The sequence below is a fragment of the Cimex lectularius genome, unplaced genomic scaffold (assembly GCF_000648675.2).
Source record: "Cimex lectularius strain Harlan isolate CLEC.00 unplaced genomic scaffold, Clec_2.1 scaffold11, whole genome shotgun sequence".
Taxonomy (NCBI): domain Eukaryota; kingdom Metazoa; phylum Arthropoda; class Insecta; order Hemiptera; family Cimicidae; genus Cimex; species Cimex lectularius.
Genome location: NW_019392673.1, coordinates 742,810 through 763,672, shown reverse-complemented (window position 1 = coordinate 763,672; position 20,863 = coordinate 742,810). Strand labels below are relative to the sequence as shown.

The 20,863-nt window shown below is 30.3% G+C and overlaps 2 protein-coding genes and 1 long non-coding RNA gene across 4 annotated transcripts; 1 reads left to right on the top strand and 2 right to left on the bottom strand.

Moving 5' to 3' along the window:
* Positions 1-30: 30 nt before the first annotated feature.
* On the bottom strand, positions 31-10,302 carry LOC106669358 (switch-associated protein 70-like). The gene is made up of 11 exons (XM_014398776.2): positions 10,139-10,302; positions 9,876-9,995; positions 7,166-7,375; positions 6,862-7,095; positions 6,695-6,806; positions 6,444-6,549; positions 6,198-6,378; positions 3,798-3,934; positions 3,602-3,738; positions 1,209-1,327; positions 31-1,132 (listed from the first exon to the last, which is right to left on the bottom strand). Exons 1-11 carry the CDS (start codon positions 10,235-10,237, stop codon positions 1,073-1,075), a joined length of 1,515 nt encoding a protein of 504 aa, XP_014254262.1. The 5' UTR covers positions 10,238-10,302; the 3' UTR covers positions 31-1,072.
* Positions 10,303-10,356: 54 nt separating this feature from the next.
* LOC106669357 lies at positions 10,357-19,238 on the bottom strand. Of its 2 annotated transcripts, XM_024225346.1 has the most exons (18): positions 18,950-19,238; positions 17,340-17,495; positions 17,116-17,272; positions 16,828-16,935; positions 16,627-16,753; positions 16,421-16,546; positions 16,249-16,359; positions 16,054-16,185; positions 15,901-15,968; positions 15,688-15,798; positions 15,466-15,626; positions 14,527-14,638; positions 14,192-14,429; positions 14,026-14,125; positions 13,822-13,961; positions 13,571-13,754; positions 12,053-12,123; positions 10,357-10,407 (listed from the first exon to the last, which is right to left on the bottom strand). In XM_024225346.1, exons 1-18 carry the CDS (start codon positions 19,103-19,105, stop codon positions 10,380-10,382), a joined length of 2,286 nt encoding a protein of 761 aa, XP_024081114.1. In that variant the 5' UTR covers positions 19,106-19,238; the 3' UTR covers positions 10,357-10,379. The 2 variants fall into 2 exon arrangements, with proteins under 2 accessions (XP_024081114.1, XP_014254261.1); XM_014398775.2 differs by lacking the exons at positions 10,357-10,407; positions 12,053-12,123 and adding an exon at positions 13,348-13,514 and having other exon boundaries at positions 18,950-19,234.
* Positions 18,615-19,163, top strand: LOC106669361. Its single transcript, XR_001340924.1, has 2 exons — positions 18,615-18,801; positions 18,891-19,163. It is a non-coding gene; the product is annotated as an uncharacterized LOC106669361 (long non-coding RNA).
* Positions 19,239-20,863: the final 1,625 nt, after the last annotated feature.

Sequence of the window (20,863 nt, the reverse complement as noted above, 5' to 3'; positions counted from 1 at the left end):
ATATAATTGGACAAATAAAAAAATTATATGTCTAATATTAAAGTATTTTATTTAACCTTGAAACCAAACAGATTAATGTTCAGTTGTTCACAAAAAAAATTGTTTATATATTAAATTTAGGGTAGATGTCATTTCTGCAATTTGTACCTCCAACAAGCAATTATAATGTAGTATATCACAAAAATAACTTTATTTTTTTGGCTGTTATTGATTTTCAATAGATGTGTTATTGTATTAACAATCATAGAATGTACCATAAGCTAAATATTACAAAAAAGCCAAAATAGGTAGTTATCAGTTTGTAATGACAAAGTATTAAAATTTTTAAGTAAACAGCCATTTCAATTTACATCACTATGCATTATAATAATCAATAAGATAATTTTAATGAAGTCAATCATTACAATTTTATTTTAAAAGTATAGCTGTGAAAAACAGTCCTAAAGTAAAAGTAATGTTTTCAATTAACAACAAATAAAATTATTATATACATCAATTGGAAGTTACGAGGTTAAGGCACTAAAATTAAATTATTTCCTAAGAAAATTTTCACATTTTAAAAAATAAATACGCTTATGCAGTACCATTATTTTTGGCAGTTAGTTTGATTAGAATTGTTCATCACTTAATTTATAATTAGTCAGTACAGTTTGCCCACTAAAATACTGAATATTTCAAATTATGATAGTAAACACTGTATTTTGAAAATCAAAATTGTTAGAATCAATTTCAACTTTTAGAGTATTACTAGTTTATTTAATAGGCAAACTAAAAGTTTTAAAAAAATTAACAATTAAGAAAATTCAGTTAATATAAAAAACTTAAAACGGTTGACAAATTACACAGCCATATAATAAAAAATAAACATATGTAGCAAATAATTCAGATCTCTGTCATGGTAACAAAAATTGGTTAGGAATGGTTGTTACGGTAACCATCCGTAAACATTCCAAAAATTGCACCTGTACCTTGAAGTACCATTTAAAAAAATTACATAGGTAAAGCGTTTACCTAATTAAATGCCAATAGGATATGTTTAGAAAGATGTAGAGGCACGTAGATACAAATCATTTTATGGCCTATCCTTAGTACTTGGCATGAACGACATTGTCCTCCTAACTTTAACTCCACCCTAAAACAAAGCAGAAAATATATTTGAAAAAATTGTTTTATTATAAATAAAAATTGACCAAGTTAAAATACAACACCTTGGTAGGTTCCTGAGTCATAGTGTGTTCCACAAAAAATATCCTATCTCTTGCCTTTTGAAGTTCTTGATCAAGTTTAGCCCGCTCTCCTTCTAATTCTCTTAGTCTGTTTTCAGCTTCTACAATTAATTTAAAAAGTATTATTTATAATCTAAAAAAACTGAGTTTTTTAGATCTTTCGATAAACCAAATTAATATATTTATTTATTTTTACGAGGGTTCGCAACAGCAGAGGTCATATAAACCCTCAGGGGCCGGTGTTTTTGAAAAAAAGCTCATTTGTAAGTAAGTCGGGTTTGAATGTAGGGCCCTTGGATTCGAACCTGGGACCTTTACCTTACAGTGATGAGCATTGTGTAAACGCCTAAACCGTTGCGGCCACCGATGCCCCCGTATTGAAGTTCTTATGTATTATTATAAAAATACAGATTTACGAGATGGGAATTGCCAGGTTTATTTTATTTGATACAATTGCAAAATGAATATGTTTGTATATCGTGTCAGATAACCAGGCAAACACTATGCTGTGTCTGGCAGAAAGGTTGCCAACATTTATAATTTATCAACTCCTTGGACTAATAATGATGATGGGACTTGATGAGTATAAAAATAAAGATAAATATAACAACAATAAGAAGAAATTAAAGAAAAGAAAATTAAACATGTTATGTTGTTAATTTTTTTATACATGAGTCATTGTTTTTCCTTATTCTTGAAAAATTAAATCTAGCATGGCACTAGCTTAAAAAATGTTCTTAGGATAAACGTCGATTTTAACACGTACAAGGTAGTGGGACTCATATGAGACCTCCTTTATCTTCTATCCAGGTCTCAAATGAGATATTAATGAGATTAGAGTTTCATTTGAGGCCCAAGGCTATTTTTTGGATGCACCATTTTCTAGTGGTTACTTTTTCCTGCCTTTATGGATCGCCACTTTGAAGTAATTTTTAGATTCAGTGTGAAACACGCTTTTAAATAATATGTGTTATTCTCAAATAGCTCCATTAACACCTGAGAAAATTGACTGTAAATTTTCTCTTTCAATTTTTTGCTCTTTGAAGGTATAATTTGATTATTTTTACATGAAATTCGATTATTAACAGAATTGACAGATAGACTGTTAAATGCTCAAGTATGCGGTGATTGTTAAGGTTTTGTAAAGAAAAACACCAAAATTTGAACAATTTGGTGTTGTTTTCATTTAATTTGTAAGTAATTTAATTTTAAAAAAAGTTATTATAACAATAAATAATGGTAAATATAAAATGTATTTGTATTTTCTGGAGTTTTAAATTATTTAAATTAGTTTTTGAAAATTTAGACTTACTAGGAAGAGCTGTAAAATTAAGAAGGTACAAATGGTATAAAAAATAGGCCTTTCACCTCTTCCATTCACTACTCATGAATAGGTTCTTCTTGTTCAATAGTTATTGCCAATTGGATGACAAGAAGCTAAATGACTTCCAATTGGACATTCCTGGTTTTAGGGAATCCTAACCGACCCGGCCAAAGAGTCATCCTCTTGCTGGCTGTTTTCGTACTTACCTACCTTCAACGTCTGAGGGACAAAAAAGACAAATTCTTTGCTTAAATTGCAGCAAAAGAGCTGATGGGTGAGATATGAAAGTGAGAGATCATGCTTCTACTGCCCAGGTTGTAGCACTGGTGACAGAAAAATTGAACTGAAACCCCACCAGTGCTTCGAAGAACACCACTCTAGATTGCATTTTTTGTTAATAATTTTAGTTAAATAATGTTTTTTGTAAATAGTTCTAATTTATTAGATACAATAGCTTTTTCAATGAACATATTTCAAATATATTTATTGTAAATTAATATATTTTATATTTTTATAATTTAATTTTTAAAGAAATTTCAACCTTACACTTTCAAATAATGACAAACCAACTAATTGTCAATGGCGTCATAAAAGTGAAATAGAAAGACGAAATAATTTTGGAAACTTGAGACTATGCAGTTCTCATGTTGTCTCAGGTCCAGCCAGAAAAGCTAATTTATACAAAAGATAAAATAAAATAAAAAAAGTTTTACCATGTTTTATAATTAAGATTAAGGTCATTTTAAAAAAATTGCCACCCCCAGAGGATCAATAAAATTTCAGGCTTCCAGCATTTAACGTGTTAAAGAACTTTCCCAAATAGCAAATTTGAAAAAAAAAAAAAATAAATAAATAAAAAATAAAAACCATGTTGAGAGAAATCTAATTTTATCCTAACAAAATAGTCATACCCTCCAGTTCCTGTGAGAATGAATCATATTCATCACTAGTCATTCATCTCATGAATCATTCTCTAGCATTTGTGAACATTTCAATATTGTTAAAAATAAATCTTTCTTATAAACTGTGTTTTTAGAGTCTCTTTGATTACCTTCGAGTTGTTTTTCTTTTTCTCTCTGCTTTTGCTCAAACTCCCTTCTTTTTGCCCTTTCTTGTTCCAAAAGGAGCCTTTGCTCTTCTTGTAATCTTTCTAATTCCTCTCTTTTTTCCCATTCTTCTCTCAAAACTCTAAAACGAATTTAATTTTGTTCAAGAGGAAAAGTGAAGAAGCATCAAATCAAATTTACCTCGCTTGGAGATTCCTTACAATTTCTTCGTCCCTTTTAGCCTGCGTTTCAATTTCTAAAAGCGTTTCTAAGTGGTTGAGCTGTTTCTCCTGTGCTGCTTTGATTTCACGAGCCTCCAATTCTGCTGCTACTCTAGCCTAAATGTACAAATTACATACATTAAATAAAATCATACAGAACTATCTAAAAATTTCAAGTTTTACAAAAATATATCGTACACATACATGTATACATCCACATATTAAATATGAAACATATTTTATTACAAATAATTATTCAGATATCGTGCAGTCCTCACAAGGATATATACAGATATTGTGAGGTATTTTATTACAAATAATGAACTTATTTTGGAAACTGCCCAAATAAAATATATATGTTCACAAAGTTTGCAATTTAAGTCTAAAGAAGCATTCATAAAATATTGCATTTGATGTAGGATAAAGTAATAATAATTTTATAAAAAGAATTATCATTTAAGAAATACAAAATTTGGTTTTTATTGGTAATTTCAATATTATGGTTCTAAAATGTTGAAATTTATTTTATTTATTAAATGAAAACATTTCTGCAGCATGTGCTGTTCCACTTACGTATGTGTGTGATGTGCAGTGCTTGATGCATAAAATGTTCATTTTTACACTTTACACTAAAATCCGTAAATTAATAGCAACAACCTGTAATCATTACCGACTCTGACAATAACCACTGGATAGTGGAAAGTGGAAACAGTTCTGACAGAAAAGCCAGCATGAATAGGCGGACCAGAATGGCCGATAAAATTGCAATTGGTTGTCGCATTTTATGCTTTTTTTTAGGTCTACTTTCCTCATTGAAAATCAGTGATAAGACGAAGACACTTAAAGAAGAGTGTTCCATGCTATTAATTCATGCTGTTATAAGGGCTTTTGTGCACACTCACTATATTAACAAAAACAACTAAATTTACAACAAAAAAAAAACATTATTCACATAAATAATCCCGTGATTTAGTGTACTCTTTAATTGCAAATTAGATTTTACTGTACCTATTAAAATTGTACACTGAAATGGTACTGCAGCAACAGAATTTTCTGTAAGAATAAAATACATCATAAACCAAAATAAAATGTAAATCTGGTTTAAACAATTGTCATGATGAATCAGAAAAAATTTAAATAATCAAATCAGTGTTTTTGTATTGAAGATAAAATAAATGTGCAATAATGATAGATTATGCAGTAATAAAATAAGTTTGGAAATCATTATCAATTTATAATTAAAAAGACTAATATTATTGGGACAGTTATTCAAATTGCTCATCAGTTATTCTTCTAAGCTATCAGAACTAAAAGTAAGTGCAGTAAAACTTCCCTAAATGGACAGTCTATGAAATGAATGTTGGCTATACAAGGTTGTCTTCTTAGCAAAAATATTTAACAATTTAACTGGAAAGTTTTTTTTTTTTAAAGGAACTCTGGTGGCTTTGTGGTTAAGGCCTCACTAGCAGTTCTGGGTTTGAATCCTGGCCAGCCCATGGCTTTTTAGGTGAAAAAAGCATTGCAGGGTGGTTTGACCAACAGTTAATTGGATGTTAACCCCCTCATATTTAATAGTAATGACTTTACCTAAAAAAGTAAGTTCAATATACTTTTTTCTTACAACAAAGGCTTGTTACAATTAAACTCCAAGGTAAAAAACGCTTAAGGCTGAATCAAGAACAAATTCACTAATTTCCTGGTCCGCTTGACCAATTAATACATTACAATTAATTAAAGTTTTTAGTTGAGATGAAAAAAAGTCAATGGCGATAACCACGGAAGTTGATGTCCGAGTGAATCGAGGTCACGATAGCTCAAGTGGTAGAGCAGCAGTGTATCTAGCCGAAGATCGTGGGTTCGAATCCTGCTCGTGCCACTGACTTTTTTTCATCTCAACTAAAAACCTTAATTAATTGTAATGTATTAATTGGTCAAGCGGACCACGAAATTAGTGAATTTAATTAATTAAAATGAAGTACACTTCACTGAAACTCTCTGTGGCCATTTCATTTGTTGTCGAGAAGCCAATCCGATTACACGACATTTGAAAAATGGCAAAAAGGAGGGAAAACTCATAAGGTGGGGTTGAGATGGGAAGTTGATGTCCGAGTGGATCGAGGTCATGATAGCTCAAGTGGTAGAGCAGCGGTGTATCTAGCCGAAGATCGTGGGTTCGAATCCCGCTCGTGCCATTGATTTTTTCATCTCAACTAAAAACCTTAATTAATTGTAATGTATCAAGAACAAAGATGTATTGTATGAAAATAATGAATGTACTTTCAAAAATCAAATAAACCAATATAAAATGTATGTATGTAAAATAATGAAAATGTAAAGGTCGTTTTTATATTTATTTCAGTATATATGTTTAAACACATACCATCTTCTCTGCTTGAAGTTGCACGCCCATGTCATGGATCAAGCTGCTTTTCCTTTTATTCTCAGCTTCGTCTATTTCTCTTTGTTTCTTTCTTCTGGCTGCTAACGTCCTTTGATAACCATGGGAACCACCAGACTGAGAAATCGCGATTTGCAATGCCGACACCCACTGAAGGCGGCTCCTATTTTGACATCAATTAGTCAAAATTTACGAGAAAGAATTCCAGAAATAGAAAATAAACAATACCTATGATCTCTTGGGGCGAGTTCAATAGTTCGATTCTCACTTGTGTGGATGAGCAACCTATTGACTGTCGAATCTACCCAGCAATTTGGATCAAGGGTGATAACTCCTACATCACATTATAAATTAACATGAAAAATCAGGTACATTTAAATTACGAGTTATATTATTTTTACCAGAGAGTAAAAAAGAGAGAGAAGAGTAAAGAAACATTTATTTAAAAACCAAGAACATTAGGACTAAAGCAAACATACCACACTGTTCCTTTTCATCAACATGTTTGTAGTATGTCAACTGATTAGGCTGCAAGACAAACCAGTATTCTCGTAGAGTGGGCAATAAGTAGCCACGTTTCATCAAAGTACCCTTAAACAACAAATTAAATTAGAGACACTAACATTTTATTAGGTATCATTCATACTTTTTTAATGACATCTCTAAGAAAAGTATTAGCTAGCCCTGTGATCGCTTCAACTAGAACAGGTTGGTCAACTCCTATGAGATATTTGCTCTCGAGTAGTGTGAGTAACGTTGAAAACTTGAAACCCGGTGTGTTGTACGTCAGACTGTCATAGCTCTCCTGATTCCAATCTCCTCCCAAAGATGTGACCAGCTGTGAAGTGACCAAGCCAACTTCACTTCTTTCCATAACAACCTGGAAGTCAACATTTAGAAATTATCACTGATCCACATTTTATTCCATACAAATTATTATCTAGAGAAACCTGGTACACATTCTGTTGTGTGGTGCTTTGACTAAGGTCAGCGAGCATGCAGAAAACTCTAAATAGGTGGTAGACACATTCGTCTGGTAAGATTTGGTGGTCCCTGGGCGTGTAGTTTCTTTTGCAAACTAACCAGCATACCTCATCTATTCTAGATTCGTAATCTCTTAATGCAACCGGAGAGATTGATTCGGGTAAAGATGAAAAAACCTTTAAAATTGAAGGGAAAAAAGAAAAGAAAAAAGAGAAAATAATAGTGTGATGGTTTCTTAACAAAATTACGAGATTACAAATTTATATAATGCAATAAATAATTATTAATGTTTATTAAAATTAAATAAAACATCAATTTCTCATAAAATTGAAATTAACTAGAGATGTTAATCAGGTGGAGACAAAACTATTCATACATATTTTGCTTTTTTTATAGTTTTTTATGCCATATAATAGTGCATATTTAAAGTTTTACTACTGTATATTATAAGGCATATTTGAATGTTTTTTAGTGTATATAATAGTGCATATTTGAGGTTTTTATGACAGATAACAGTGAATATTTGAGATTTTATTATTGTATATTATTATATGGCATATTTGAATGTTTTTTAGTGTATATAATAGTGCATATTTGAGGTTTTTATGACAGATAACAGTGAATATTTGAGATTTTATTATTGTATATTATTATATGGAATATTTGAATGTTTTTTAGTGTAAATAATAGTGCACAGTTGAAGTTTTATTAGTGCAAATGATATGGCATATATGAGGTTTTGATGGCATATATCAAGGCATATTTGAGGTTTTATCAGTGCAAATTATATGGCATTTGAGGTTTTTTATGGCATTATGGTATATAATAATATCGTTGGGTATAGTACTGGCCTTCATGATAAATAGTAAAGTAAAGAGATCAGGGATGAAGCCATGCACTGTGAAAGAGCCAACTTCTTTTTCTGCTGTCGAGCATGTGGCTGTATTTGACACCTTTCTCAGGACTTTGAATAACTATTTAAAAAAACTTTACAATCAGTCCAGACATGTGGTCCTAATATGGTTCTTTACTTTACTGTATATAATAATGAATATTTTGCTTTGTTTATAATTTATAAGTTGTTGTTTTTAAATTTTTTTATCATTTTATTATAATGCATATTTGAGATTTTTATGGCATATTAATGCATATTTTGCCTTTTTTATTGTTCTTTGTGACTTATAATAGTGCATATTTGAGGTTTTATTAGTGCATATTATATGGCATATTTGAGGTTTTTATGGCATAAATTAGTGCATATTGTAGATTTTATTAGTGCATATTACATGGCATAAAAATCAGACTCTTGTACAAAGCACAAAACTGGCATGGATGTACAATTTGTCTGCCTTCATCAATCGTTTAGAGTTATTGAATGCTCCTAAGAATTTGAATTTCTGTTTTGTATATACGTATTACTGAAATTATACTTTGGGTTTGCAGCATATACACGCATGAATGTACACATATACATGCAGACACACACACACACCTACATTACATTAGACAATTTGTCCGTATATACAAGTTTATGTTATTTGCAAAGATTAATCAATTTCTGCACCTTTTTAAATGTTTTATCCCAATAACGCCCATGGAATTTACTTTTAGCTCCCCTTCCTTAAAAAAAATATATAAAAATCAATCATTCGAAGAGGGGCTGTGGTAGCCGATATATCAACGTGTTAGACATTCGGTTCGTAGACCCCACAGTCATAGGTTTGATTCCCACCATCGCTCCTGGCCTTTTTTTCACATCCCCTTCCCCAAAAAATATAATTACAAAATACAATTAATTAGAGCTCTGGCTAATATTGACCAAATAAAGCCAATAAAAAATATATAAAATTTTATCTGGCTAATATTGAAAGATATAAGGTCATAAAAATAAAAAATAAAATGATTATCACAATTAAATGTATGAATTCATGAGTCATTGTCAGTCATTAGGTTGAGTGTGTCCTTCAGTTGACTGGGTCCTTAACTGAGGTCTTGGGATCAACTAAGTCCTCATGCTGACTGAGTTTCCCTTTTGAATCATTCACTTAAACCTCAGGTTGATATTCTTGACTGTGTCCTCCAGTTGATTCATAAATAACTATTGTCCATTAATTTTGGTAAATTACCAAATGTATTTTTGAGTTTTTGAGTAAGAAGAAGGCAATGCCTTGTTTATTTATTAATATGATTAAGAGATAGGATTTATTTTAAGTTTTGTAGTTGACATTTATTGACTTATTTTTTTGTTTGACAGATTAATGTTTCGATAGAGGATGATGAAAAGAAAACATCCATTGACTGTTGACTCATTGTAAATATGAACAGATATTTTAAATAAATTGTCTGTTGGTGTGTACCTTCCAGATTAGCACGTGCACTGTGCAGTATGTGTACAAATTTCAACCCCTCCTCTATGTTGTAGAAGGGGGGAGTGACACATTTCCTACAGCCTTGCCTGTGAATGCCCTAACTGAGCAAGTATGAGTCATAGCAACAACTACAGAGCTGAGTAAGGGCAAAAACCTTCAAACCTCTTAAGCGTGTGATTTTTTGTGTGTGATTTTAGAAATGATATACAAAAACTCTTCTCATTTGCCCATAATTAAACAATCTTTAATGTTTTTATTTTAATTAATAAAAAAGCAATAGTAATTTTATTTTTTAAGGTATATTTACCTCTTTAAGAAGATAGTATTTAAAGTGATAAAAATTTAGATTTGTTGTACTTCTGAAATGGTCAAGGCCTTTCTCCACTCCATATAAATCCAGTAGAGTTCCAATATTCGCAGTCAAAACCTTAGGGTAGGACAGTCATAAAAATTTGTAGAAAACAATCGATAAATAAATTTGAACAGTCAGTAAATAAAAATAAATAAATTAGATAAATACATTTTCAAACAAAAATAAATAAAACACCTGTTGTTCCTCAAGACACACACCTTTAGTTTTGACTTCATGACGTTCCCAGAGGAATCGGTCGAAAGGGAGTTGAAGGCATGCCAGATGCTGTTGGTGACATTCTTGAGAAGGGCTGCCATCGTCGAGCATTCCTTAAGTTTTGGGTTCTGGCATTCTGTCGAGAGTCGGTGTCATTGAAATGAACAACTCGACTGGTCGTGTAAAGGACTACCACTGTTATCAACCGGCCCCCACCCACTTGAGCCTCTAAGTTCTAAAGCTTTACAAATTCCTGAGGAGCATTCCATAACTGTCAAAAATGAATGAACAAGTTGTCAACTTGTGACAACCAATGAATTCATTCAATTGACAATGTGAAGATCTTTAAAAACAAACAAACTTTTATTTGTTAAACACAAATTTTTTAAATAAACATATTATTGACACTAATCTGTTACGTGTGCAGAATGCATAAAAATAAGTTAAAACAGAAGAACCAATAATATTATGACACGCTTAGGAATGTCTGTTTTAATTAACTTGTGATCATAATAAATCTTCTTTTTTTTTTAAATCATGTTGTACGGCCAAAGCATTATTTTAAATCATAAATCAACAACAAGACTTTTCATTTGGTTTAAATCCAATGTATGTATGTATAAAAAATTTAAAATGTATCCGCTCTGAATTTAAACTTTTCGAACTGGCACTAAGAAGGGATTACTTTGATATTGTTTTTGTATTTAAATTATTAAACAATCTCATTGATAGTCCTCTCTCCTCTCTCAACTACAGCTACATGTCCCTTCGCACTCTCTTAAAACCCACAAACTATTTTATATTGAATTCCAAAGGTCTAACTACATGCTCTCTTCTCCTCTACACAGATCAAGAGTAACAACATCTGCAATAGCATTGACTTCTTCAATAGTTCTGTGCAATCTGTGAAAAACCATATCCTACAACCTTAGTTTAGTTGAATGCTTTTATGTTTCATACTGTACAAAATTTATTACAATTTATTTCATTTACTGGTTCAACTAAATCTCGCACTCTAGTCTTATTATATATTTACAAAGAGCATTATTTTTAATAAATATGTACCTAAATATTGTAGTTTCAATTGTCTTTCAGCTTTATTTTGTTTCCTTTGCCTTATTTGGTTAGTAATTATGTCTTTCATTTTTGTTGTTCAGTTTTTACTCTTTAATTGTATTTTTATATTTATCATTTATATTTACCATTTATAATATTACCATGTAGATTATGTCCTTATTCTTTTTATATATATTATTTGTATTTTTACATACATTATTTGTATTTTTTGTTATTGTAAAATGTCTTTTTTATAGAGGATTTCGATCCGTAAATAAATAAATAAAATCTGCAGACTTCAACACCTGTGATAACATGCGAACATGAGTTCACAAAATGAATTCATTCAATTATCAATGTGAAGATCTTTGAAAGCAATCAAATTTTTATTTGATGAAAAAGAATTTAAATTTTTTTATGTAAACATTATTGAAATTATGATCTGTTACATGTGCAGAATGCATAAAAACAAGTTAAAACAGAAGAGCCAAGAATAATAAGACACACTTACGAGCGTCTATTTTATTAACTTGTGATCATAATAAATATTTTTTTTAAAATCATGTTGTATGCCCAAAGCATTATTTTAAATCAAAAATCAACAAACAAGAATTTTCATTTGGTATAAAATCTGCAGACTTCAACACCTGTCATAACGTGTGAACATGGGTGGTCAACTTGTGACAACTAATGAATTTATTCAATTATCGATGTGAAGAACTTTGAAAGCAAACAAATTTTTATTTGCTGAAAAAGAATTCAAATATTTTTTATTTACATCTTATTGATATTATGATCTGTTAGGTATGCAGAATGCATAAAAACAAGTTATAACAAAAGAGCCAAGAATATTAACTCACATAAACACAAGCATCCGAAGACTATAGTGCTGGAATCCTTCAGAATGGCACCAAGGATCTATGTGGAAGCCCTGGTAATCAAAAACATTTTGGAGAGATGGGAGCAACATTGGTCTGCGTCTGATGTGGGACAACACACACACACACACACACACACACACACACACACACACACACACACACACACACACACACACGAGTGTCTATTTTATTAATTTGTGACAATGATAATTTTTGTCAAATCTCTTTTAGCTTTTTTTAAAATCATATTGTTAATGTTGTCAAACCGAAAGCATTATTTTGAATCATAGTCATCAACAAACACGGATTTTCATTTTGTTCTAATTCCACAGAGGCAACACCTGTTGAAAATGTATGGACTGGAGTAGACAACTTGTGAAAATATCTCATGAATCCGTAAAGTATCATAAAATAAAAATTATTCTTTGCAAATAAACATTTTCTTTCAGTTGTTGCACAACATTATATATTTATAGGCTTTTGAAATGTCTAGCACCCGGGCATACTTTATAAATGTAAGCACTTCTTGCTCACTCCTAATTAATTTATACTGAAATCCTATCTAACCAACCATTGCTCTAAAGTGTAGTAGGCATTGAGTTCTCAGAAGTCAGATAAATACAAGCCGGCATCCCAAAAGGGAGCATTTTTTGTCCCATTCTTTATCATTTACACTACTGACCTACTCATTAATAAACAAGAAATTATTCTTTTTTTATAGTTTGTTTTAATTTTGAAAAATATTTAAACTTTGTTTTATAAAATGAATGAACTGGAGATGTTAACTTGTCACTTAACTTACACTAGTAATATGACCAGTGAATAAATTACCTTTATTCCAACAACTTAAGAAAATTATATAGTAATATTCTATAAATAGCATGCCATTTACTGTTTAGTATTTATTTGTTCAGGATGAAAAATATATATTATATGTTATAAGATAAGGGACCGGATTTAGTCCCCGGATTGATAAGATGAACGATATTGTCATCGAAGCAATTGTCGAATGGACTATTTTTTGTTTAAGATCAAGCTTTTAAAAAAAAAGAAAGGTTGATTGATTCCATCCAAATGTGGTCAAAGTACCGATAATAATATGAAAATATTTTTCTACAAATAAAACTAAATGTTTATTGGCAAAGATTAGTGCCTTGCGATGACAATTTATAAATTTGTAAATAAGAAATCATTAAGATAATATGCTGATAAGATAATATAAGCAATATATTTCAGATAAAAGTCAATAAAAAATTAATAAATAAAAAATATAATTTTAAATTTCATTTGTATATTGTGACTTTTAATATGGAAAAGTACTGTTTGTGTTGACTCTGAACAACCTTAATGTTCTGTCCTGCGCTAAAATGCAGGCGGCATCATTATCTCGAAAGTAGTGTGATGAGGAAAACACCGTAATCAATTTATTGTTAAATTGTAACTGAAAAAAGTATAATACTGTTTGCAACTGTAAAACTGTTGTTTAATTAGCCATACCTGAAACCCAGTATACTGTGATTCATGTGCTCTAATGACAAATGTCAAATTATTTATCTTCATAAAATTCATGAGGGCTTCATAACTGAAAGCGTGACCCGTTCCTCTTCTTATATTTGGTGCGAAACCGTTGTTCATACTTAGCTGGAAATCGATTGTATCCATATCGACATTTTCTCCTTCCCTGCAAAATTATATCAAAGTTATAGCTGTTGTTGCTTTAGAATAAAAAAATAAGTAAAATTAAATACTTTAGAGGGTCATTCCAAAGTAGTTCCCAAGCTAGTATGCTCTCTTCGTTAATTTTAGATAAAGGACAAGGTATTTTGTTTATCATATTAATTGACGGGCAAAGCCATGGTGGTGGAATTCCTCCATGACAACAGAAAATCTAAAATGAAGGATTATAATAACAATTAAAAAATAAATTAATAAATTATTATTGAATATTTTACTTTGTTGTCTATTCGTGCGGCTAAAGGCAAGCAATCAAAAACATTGTTTATTGTTTCCCACATTTGTTTCCCCAATCTGTCAAATTTCCTTAAGCATTCACTGTAATTGTAAAAATGTTTGCTAATTCTTCCAATCAAATAAGACATGCCATACAATCGTATTTACCTGTAAAATGTGAAATTCTTTTGTACATCTCTTATTTCGTGGTTGCCTCTCAATAGAAAAACTCGTCTAAAATTCTGCAACTTCTGCGCAAAGAGGTAGCCAACAACTTCAACACTGTACTCTCCTCTGTCGACATAATCGCCGAGAAATAGGACAGACATCGGGCTCAAATTAATGCCCAACCCCCAGAAAAACTGTTCAAAAGAAAATAGATCATGGTAATTACCATGAATGTCACCTTTAAACAAACAGGATTAAAAATTATAAAAAATAATAATAATAATAATAATAATAATAAGTTTATTAAACTGCATATATTTAGACATTGTTTTTACCCAGGATGTAAACTGGAGAATTCACTTCAATCATTCTGGGCTCTTTTTTCATTAAATCAACAAGTTTGTAGCAAACATCTTTCAATGCCATAGTAAAATCCTCAAATTTATCCTGTAGCAACAAATCACACATTGCATTAATTCCAAATCTGGAAAATCTCAATTTTCTAAAATTTTCTGTTAATTATAACACCGAGAATATGGACGAAAGAATATGGGTTGGTCAATATTTTTACTTCTTTATTAGATGCAAGAGTATTGGGGTAAATCTTGATAACCAAAGGGTTTAACTGGAATTTAAGCAGAGATATACGTTAAAAAATCACAGCATTGTCCTGAAATGTTTTCACTCATCACGGATGTAATTTTAATGGGCATGGGTCTCTATCTGACTTCAAATTACTAATAACTTTTTAGCCCAAAATGATGAATTATCAGAAGCAATTTTTCCCTTTGAATCTTTTTTTTTTTTTTAATGAAGAGACAATTCATGTGCAAAGTATTTGGAAAATGGTATGATTTCATAAGCCAGCATATAGCCTTGACCTAAACCACATAGGATGTTTTCCCAGGTAAAGTAAAATGACAAACATTAATGTCAGATATTAATGTCTTTGCTGAAGGAAAATATACCCCAGGACTACAACCGAAACATATAATGTTACAGTGAATGCAAGCTGTATTAATAAAAAAAGAGGGAACACATCTTACTACATCGGCTGGAATAAAAATATTTTTATTTTTTATATTCTAATTTTTTAAATAAATATTCTATTTTTACATTACATAATTAATTAAGATATGTAATACTGTTTCTAAGTATTTGTTAAAAAAATAAGGTTGGATGCTTTACCCCTCAGTGTATTTGTAATATTTACTTTTGGAAATATATTGCTGTAGGGGTTTTATCAACTCAAAATTTATTAATTAATGTTTTACCTGTTGCCAGCTGTATGGAGGTTTTAATGCCGAATGATCGTCACTTGCAAAATATTTAAGCGAGGACAATACAACATGGCATGACTGTAAAGCATCAAACATTGTGTAAGATGAACGATTAAGTGTGAGATCATTAGCTTCTTTACTCTTATAAAATGCGCCTAAACACAGCATTAATTAATGTTTTTTTTCCAAATTATAAGAATATGTGGAAACACTCACTGGACATAGATGACAAATCATCAACACCCAATACACCCCCTTTTCCAACGTATACGCATGTATTTGAAATGACATAATCTGGATCTATTTTATTATCCTTACAAACAGCAACTGTAAAAAAAAAGAAAATTACAAACAGGAAAATTTTGAAAATTGTCAGAAATTTAAGCAAACAACGTTTGATGCTGCAAATGACATGGGAACTGAACTTACGATTTTTATATGAATCTGCCCGTTCAGGTAATCGCTCTGTGTTATTGGCAGATTGCAATGCTCTTTTTCTGTTTAAAAAAAAAGTTTATTAGCTTACTGTGTACAAAGCGATCAATTGAAATTTTTTTAAAATCAATAATGTTATAAAATAACCTTAAATATGATATAATTTCACAAATGCTTTTTGGGTTAACTAGAACATTGTAGAACTCTTTGTATTTAATATTTTTGAGATGTTTGTGAAAATTAGTCAGTGTGAAAAATCTGTATTCTCCACCTATATTTCTGAAAAAAAAAAAATCAAAATTTAATAAATAAATTATTGCTGCATAGTTTATTAGACATTACCTTGTAACTGTTGTTAAACTTTGATCATTACTTGCTGTAGGTAGAAGTGCCTCGACAATCTCTCTGATATCTTTTGTCTCTAGTATACCATCACTATTTTTATCATAATATCTAAGGAAGAAAAAAAAATTAAATCAGCGAATGTTTAGTATAATGATATAATGTTTGTTACCTGAATACAAACAATACCCTGCTCTCTAGACCTAGCCCAGTGTGAATTGTTTTAGGTTCAAGTACAGCAATAATATGCAATAGTTCCCTGAAATTGATGCACTTTCTGTCTCTACTATCTGCCGCCCTATTAAAAAGTTTAATTAGTATAATTATTGTAGAACTAGGCAAGGAACTATTTCTACTGAACTACTAAATTCTTTAAACCTTAACAAATCTGGTGCCATGTTTGGATCGATTCCAATTCTGGAGGATAGTCTTTTGAGGGAATGTACACCCATAAAAAGAAATGGAAATGTGGTTTTTAAATATTCCTGGTAAAGGTAAATTTGATCTGAAATCGAATACTTTAATAATAGTTTTTTTTCTTCATTTATTAGATTATTTTTTTAAATATACAATTCATACCTTTTTCTTTTAATCTTAATCCAGCTAAAAGCGTATCTTTCAGATTTTGCATATTCATAATGTTGACAATAATGGAATATTTGTCAATTTCAACCAGCGTATCATTATCTAAAAGGTTTTATTAATTGTATGATAAGAAATAGAGCTTTTAGTTTATAAAAATGAGCAAAAACGAGAAACATCAATACATAATACATTATTAAGATAACATACATTACTAAGAGATATTTTTAAAAAAATTGACAATTATTTCTATTTTATCCATTTAATATTATTTATCCTACTTACTAATACTTGATTGCTGAATTTCTAATATCATTTGCATATCGGGCTCCTTATCGACTGGCGTTGAAATATAACAAAATATTTCTCCACAAAACTCATTTTCATTTACCAAAATTCCTATTTCCTCTACACTCAACCAAAAGTACTTTACTCTTCTATTCTAAACATTTAAATATAAATTAGAACTACAATGATTTTATTGTTTAACAGGAGGAAATGGTTGTTACATTTCTAAAATGCTTTTGGGTTAAAGAAGTTTTGCTTTTCATGTCACTGGTTAGGTTTAATCTGAATATTGCATTTGTTAGATACGGTAATGAATCGGATTGCCAGACTCTTATTATTTTCCATAACGTGGGCTGTGGTAAATCTTGGCCTGTGATCTGAAATAATGTAAAGTTATATCATTAACAATTAAAGAGATTGTTTACAATTTATTAGAATATTCTGTACTACGCTTGTATAAAGTTGAACCTATCACTTCTCGCAGACCCCAGGCATTCCAGCTTTTGTAATTTACAATAAATTACTGGTAGCCGGCGAGAATCACCCACATCAGATGTTAGCAGAGAAGCACTTGTATATCAAGAGCACTGTCACTCTCAGTGCCCTCCGAGGACCTGACTTGTAGAAAAATGGTCATCCTCACCCAAGAAAAGGCCATTTGAGGTTGACATACAGACCTTAATTTTGGGCCAAAGCCAATGGCATGGAGAGAAAGGTTGCTCGATGTGTCCCATCTAATTGAAGGCTGCAATTCCTTGACTTCATATAGAAGATGTGTAGGAATGTCATAAGATATGAGAATTGTGCTTGATCATAGCAGTGAATATTTTGAGTTCCCTGTTCTTATTCTTAGAGGAAACAGGGTTCTTTTATTGTATGTAGTACTGATAGTTTTGTGTTCCTAGTCTGAGTTGAAAGTGAATGTATTTATTAGCATGAATGTATAGTGTGAGAGAACTAAGGGTTGAATATTGAGAACCCCCATTGACTCTCAATTAGGTTAGTTATATAAGAGGTGTAGAGTGTGATGGAGGAATATCAAGTATTCCACATAGGAAAAAATATATTTAAGAATGAGTGAGAGTGTGAATGGGTGTGGATCTAGGAACTGCATGCTGAATTGATCTATCATGATAGCCCCTGGATGAATAACACTGAGGTGTGATCAGACTGCCAACACCCGAGGTATAAAGCTGTAATGCATAGAAAAGTGCTTAAAAAAAGTATTTGAGAGCAGCCTTCAAGGCTAGATCAAAGTGATTGTCAGGAGGTTGGGACATCCCAGCCATAGCCGCCTCATCCACCTTTTTAGCATGTCGTTTAACAAGTTTTAAACATAATTTTGATCAGTTTTGATGATCATTTTTATTTTGTATTTTACAGTGTATTTTGTACAGATTTGCTTATAAATATTTATAAGAATAATAAATGTTGAAGGTTTTATTCAATTTTATTTAATTTTTAATTATGCATGTAGTTTTAATAGGTCATATTTATTTCTGTCAGTCATTATCAAAAATTTAAACATATGTTAGAAAAAATGTTTTAACTAAAATTTATTATTGGTAGACAGTAAAATGCAGAACATTTCATAAATGCACAATTGAAACAAAATTATTTTACAATAGGTTGCGGTTTTTTCTGATGACAAGAACAATGATGTGACTCAATTGTTAAATAAAGGTAAATTAATAAAGAATTTGAGCTTTAATAAATAATTCCCTTGTCTAGAGAATTTTATATTACTTTTTAATTTGTAATATTGTTTGCAGGGAGTATATCGTAGATCCAGGGATAAGAAAATGCTATGGAATTGTAAGGAGTACAGTACCATTTTACATCCATCGCTTGCAGCATTTGTCCAAGTTGAACATTTTCCCTGGAAGTATGGTAAATGATAGCCTTTTTCGGGTTGAAAGGCAATTAGCCAGGCTTTTTCTACCAAGCAACCTATGATGACCGTCACTGCGTCTTCTTGTTGAAGCATACTGAAATTTGGATTCTTGGCGATTTTAGAAAAATAAAGTAATTTGGCTCTTTATGTATTTCTGAATTATACATATGTGAATTAAAATTAAATCAAATGTTTTATGATATTTTAAGTAAACAGTTTTCCCATTATTTACAATTTATGAATTATCATTGGAATAAAAGTATGATAACTAGGAAATGTTTTGCGAATTGAAACATCCCACCTGCCAGTTATGGAAATGTAACAGTAATATTATTTTATATGATGTGTCGCCATGTTTAATCTTTAAAAAAAATTCACCAAGTCAATAAACAATCGATTGGTTTAATTTAAAAGCACGTAATTTTGTTAGTATAACAGTAAATATTATTATGTAATAGAAAAATATTCTTACAATCTTCAGAAAAAATTGGTTTGTTTTTTTCAGTTGATTCTATGATAAATATGGAGATTCTATGTTGACTGTTAGTTGATCAACTTCTTGCAACTTGCAAAATGATTACAAAGTGATTTATAATTATATCTTAAAATATATTGAGGTAAAAATCTCACTTGCCATTGTTTATATTGTTGGGTCACAAGACAAAAGCACTAATTTCCAAAAAAATTAACTACCGGTATTAAAAAAATGGAAATATTAACTTTTAAAAGTATAATAATATCATGTTGGATGTTATCAAGTTTATTAGAATTAAAAATTTATTTAAAAAATATATCTGTGGTACATTTGCATTTTATAAATATACAATCAAAAATATGATGAGAAACTTAATATTACAAAAAAATAAAAAATAAAATAATCTGTTATATTAAGAAGATATATTTAAAAAATTGCTTTAATAAAAGAGTCTACTTATGTGACTAATATTAATCACTGTTTCTGTTGCATAAATTCTTTTGCTTTTACAAATTCAGCTTTGTGAATATCATTTCATGATGATAACTTTTCATAATATATTTTTTTAAGTAGACCACTGAAAGGCAAAACTAAGAACTTTTATAATAACTATAGAAACTAATAGAACTAACTATAGAAAAAGATAACTAAAGAACCTTTATAGTTCTATAGTTTTGCCTTTAAAAAAGTCAATTTATGACATTATGAATAATCTGGATCTCTGTGTCGTCTGGATGAAGAAATAAATTCCATTGTTCTGCCATGCTTTCAGCCTATTTTAAGGTCGTTATCAGGGCAAAATAAAAATGTCTTCAAATTGACATATTTAAGTTTTTAATGCAACAGTAGGTTTTACAGTCCTTGGCAATGTTGGGACTGAGTCGATCTTCTAAGAAATTTAAAAACGCGCATTAAAAATTAATTATGTCAATTTGTAGACATATTTAAGATTGTTTTGTCCTGATGATGTCCTTAAAATAAGTTGAAAGCTTGGCAGTAACAATTGATTTTTTTCATCCACTACTTAGATCTAAACTGTAAAAAAGTTGTCGATACATCTAACACTAAATTTGACAAAGCTCTTTATTTAAAATAGTCAAATGTTAACAAATATGTGTGTTTATTTAAAAAATTTCCTTGGCCTTAAAGTCATGTAGAATATTCGCTTTTTAATGTTATAGTAATTTTAATGTTAGATTAAATATTTAGCATGATGAATCAAAGATCAATTATCGTAAAGGGAGGTTAAGGGTTAAATTGTGAAAAGACAACTATAGAAGTGACGAATTGCCAAATATGACGATTTGTGACATCACACTTTACTGTTTTTAAATCAATAGAAGCATGTGCAATTTTATTTAAAAGCTTTCCAAACT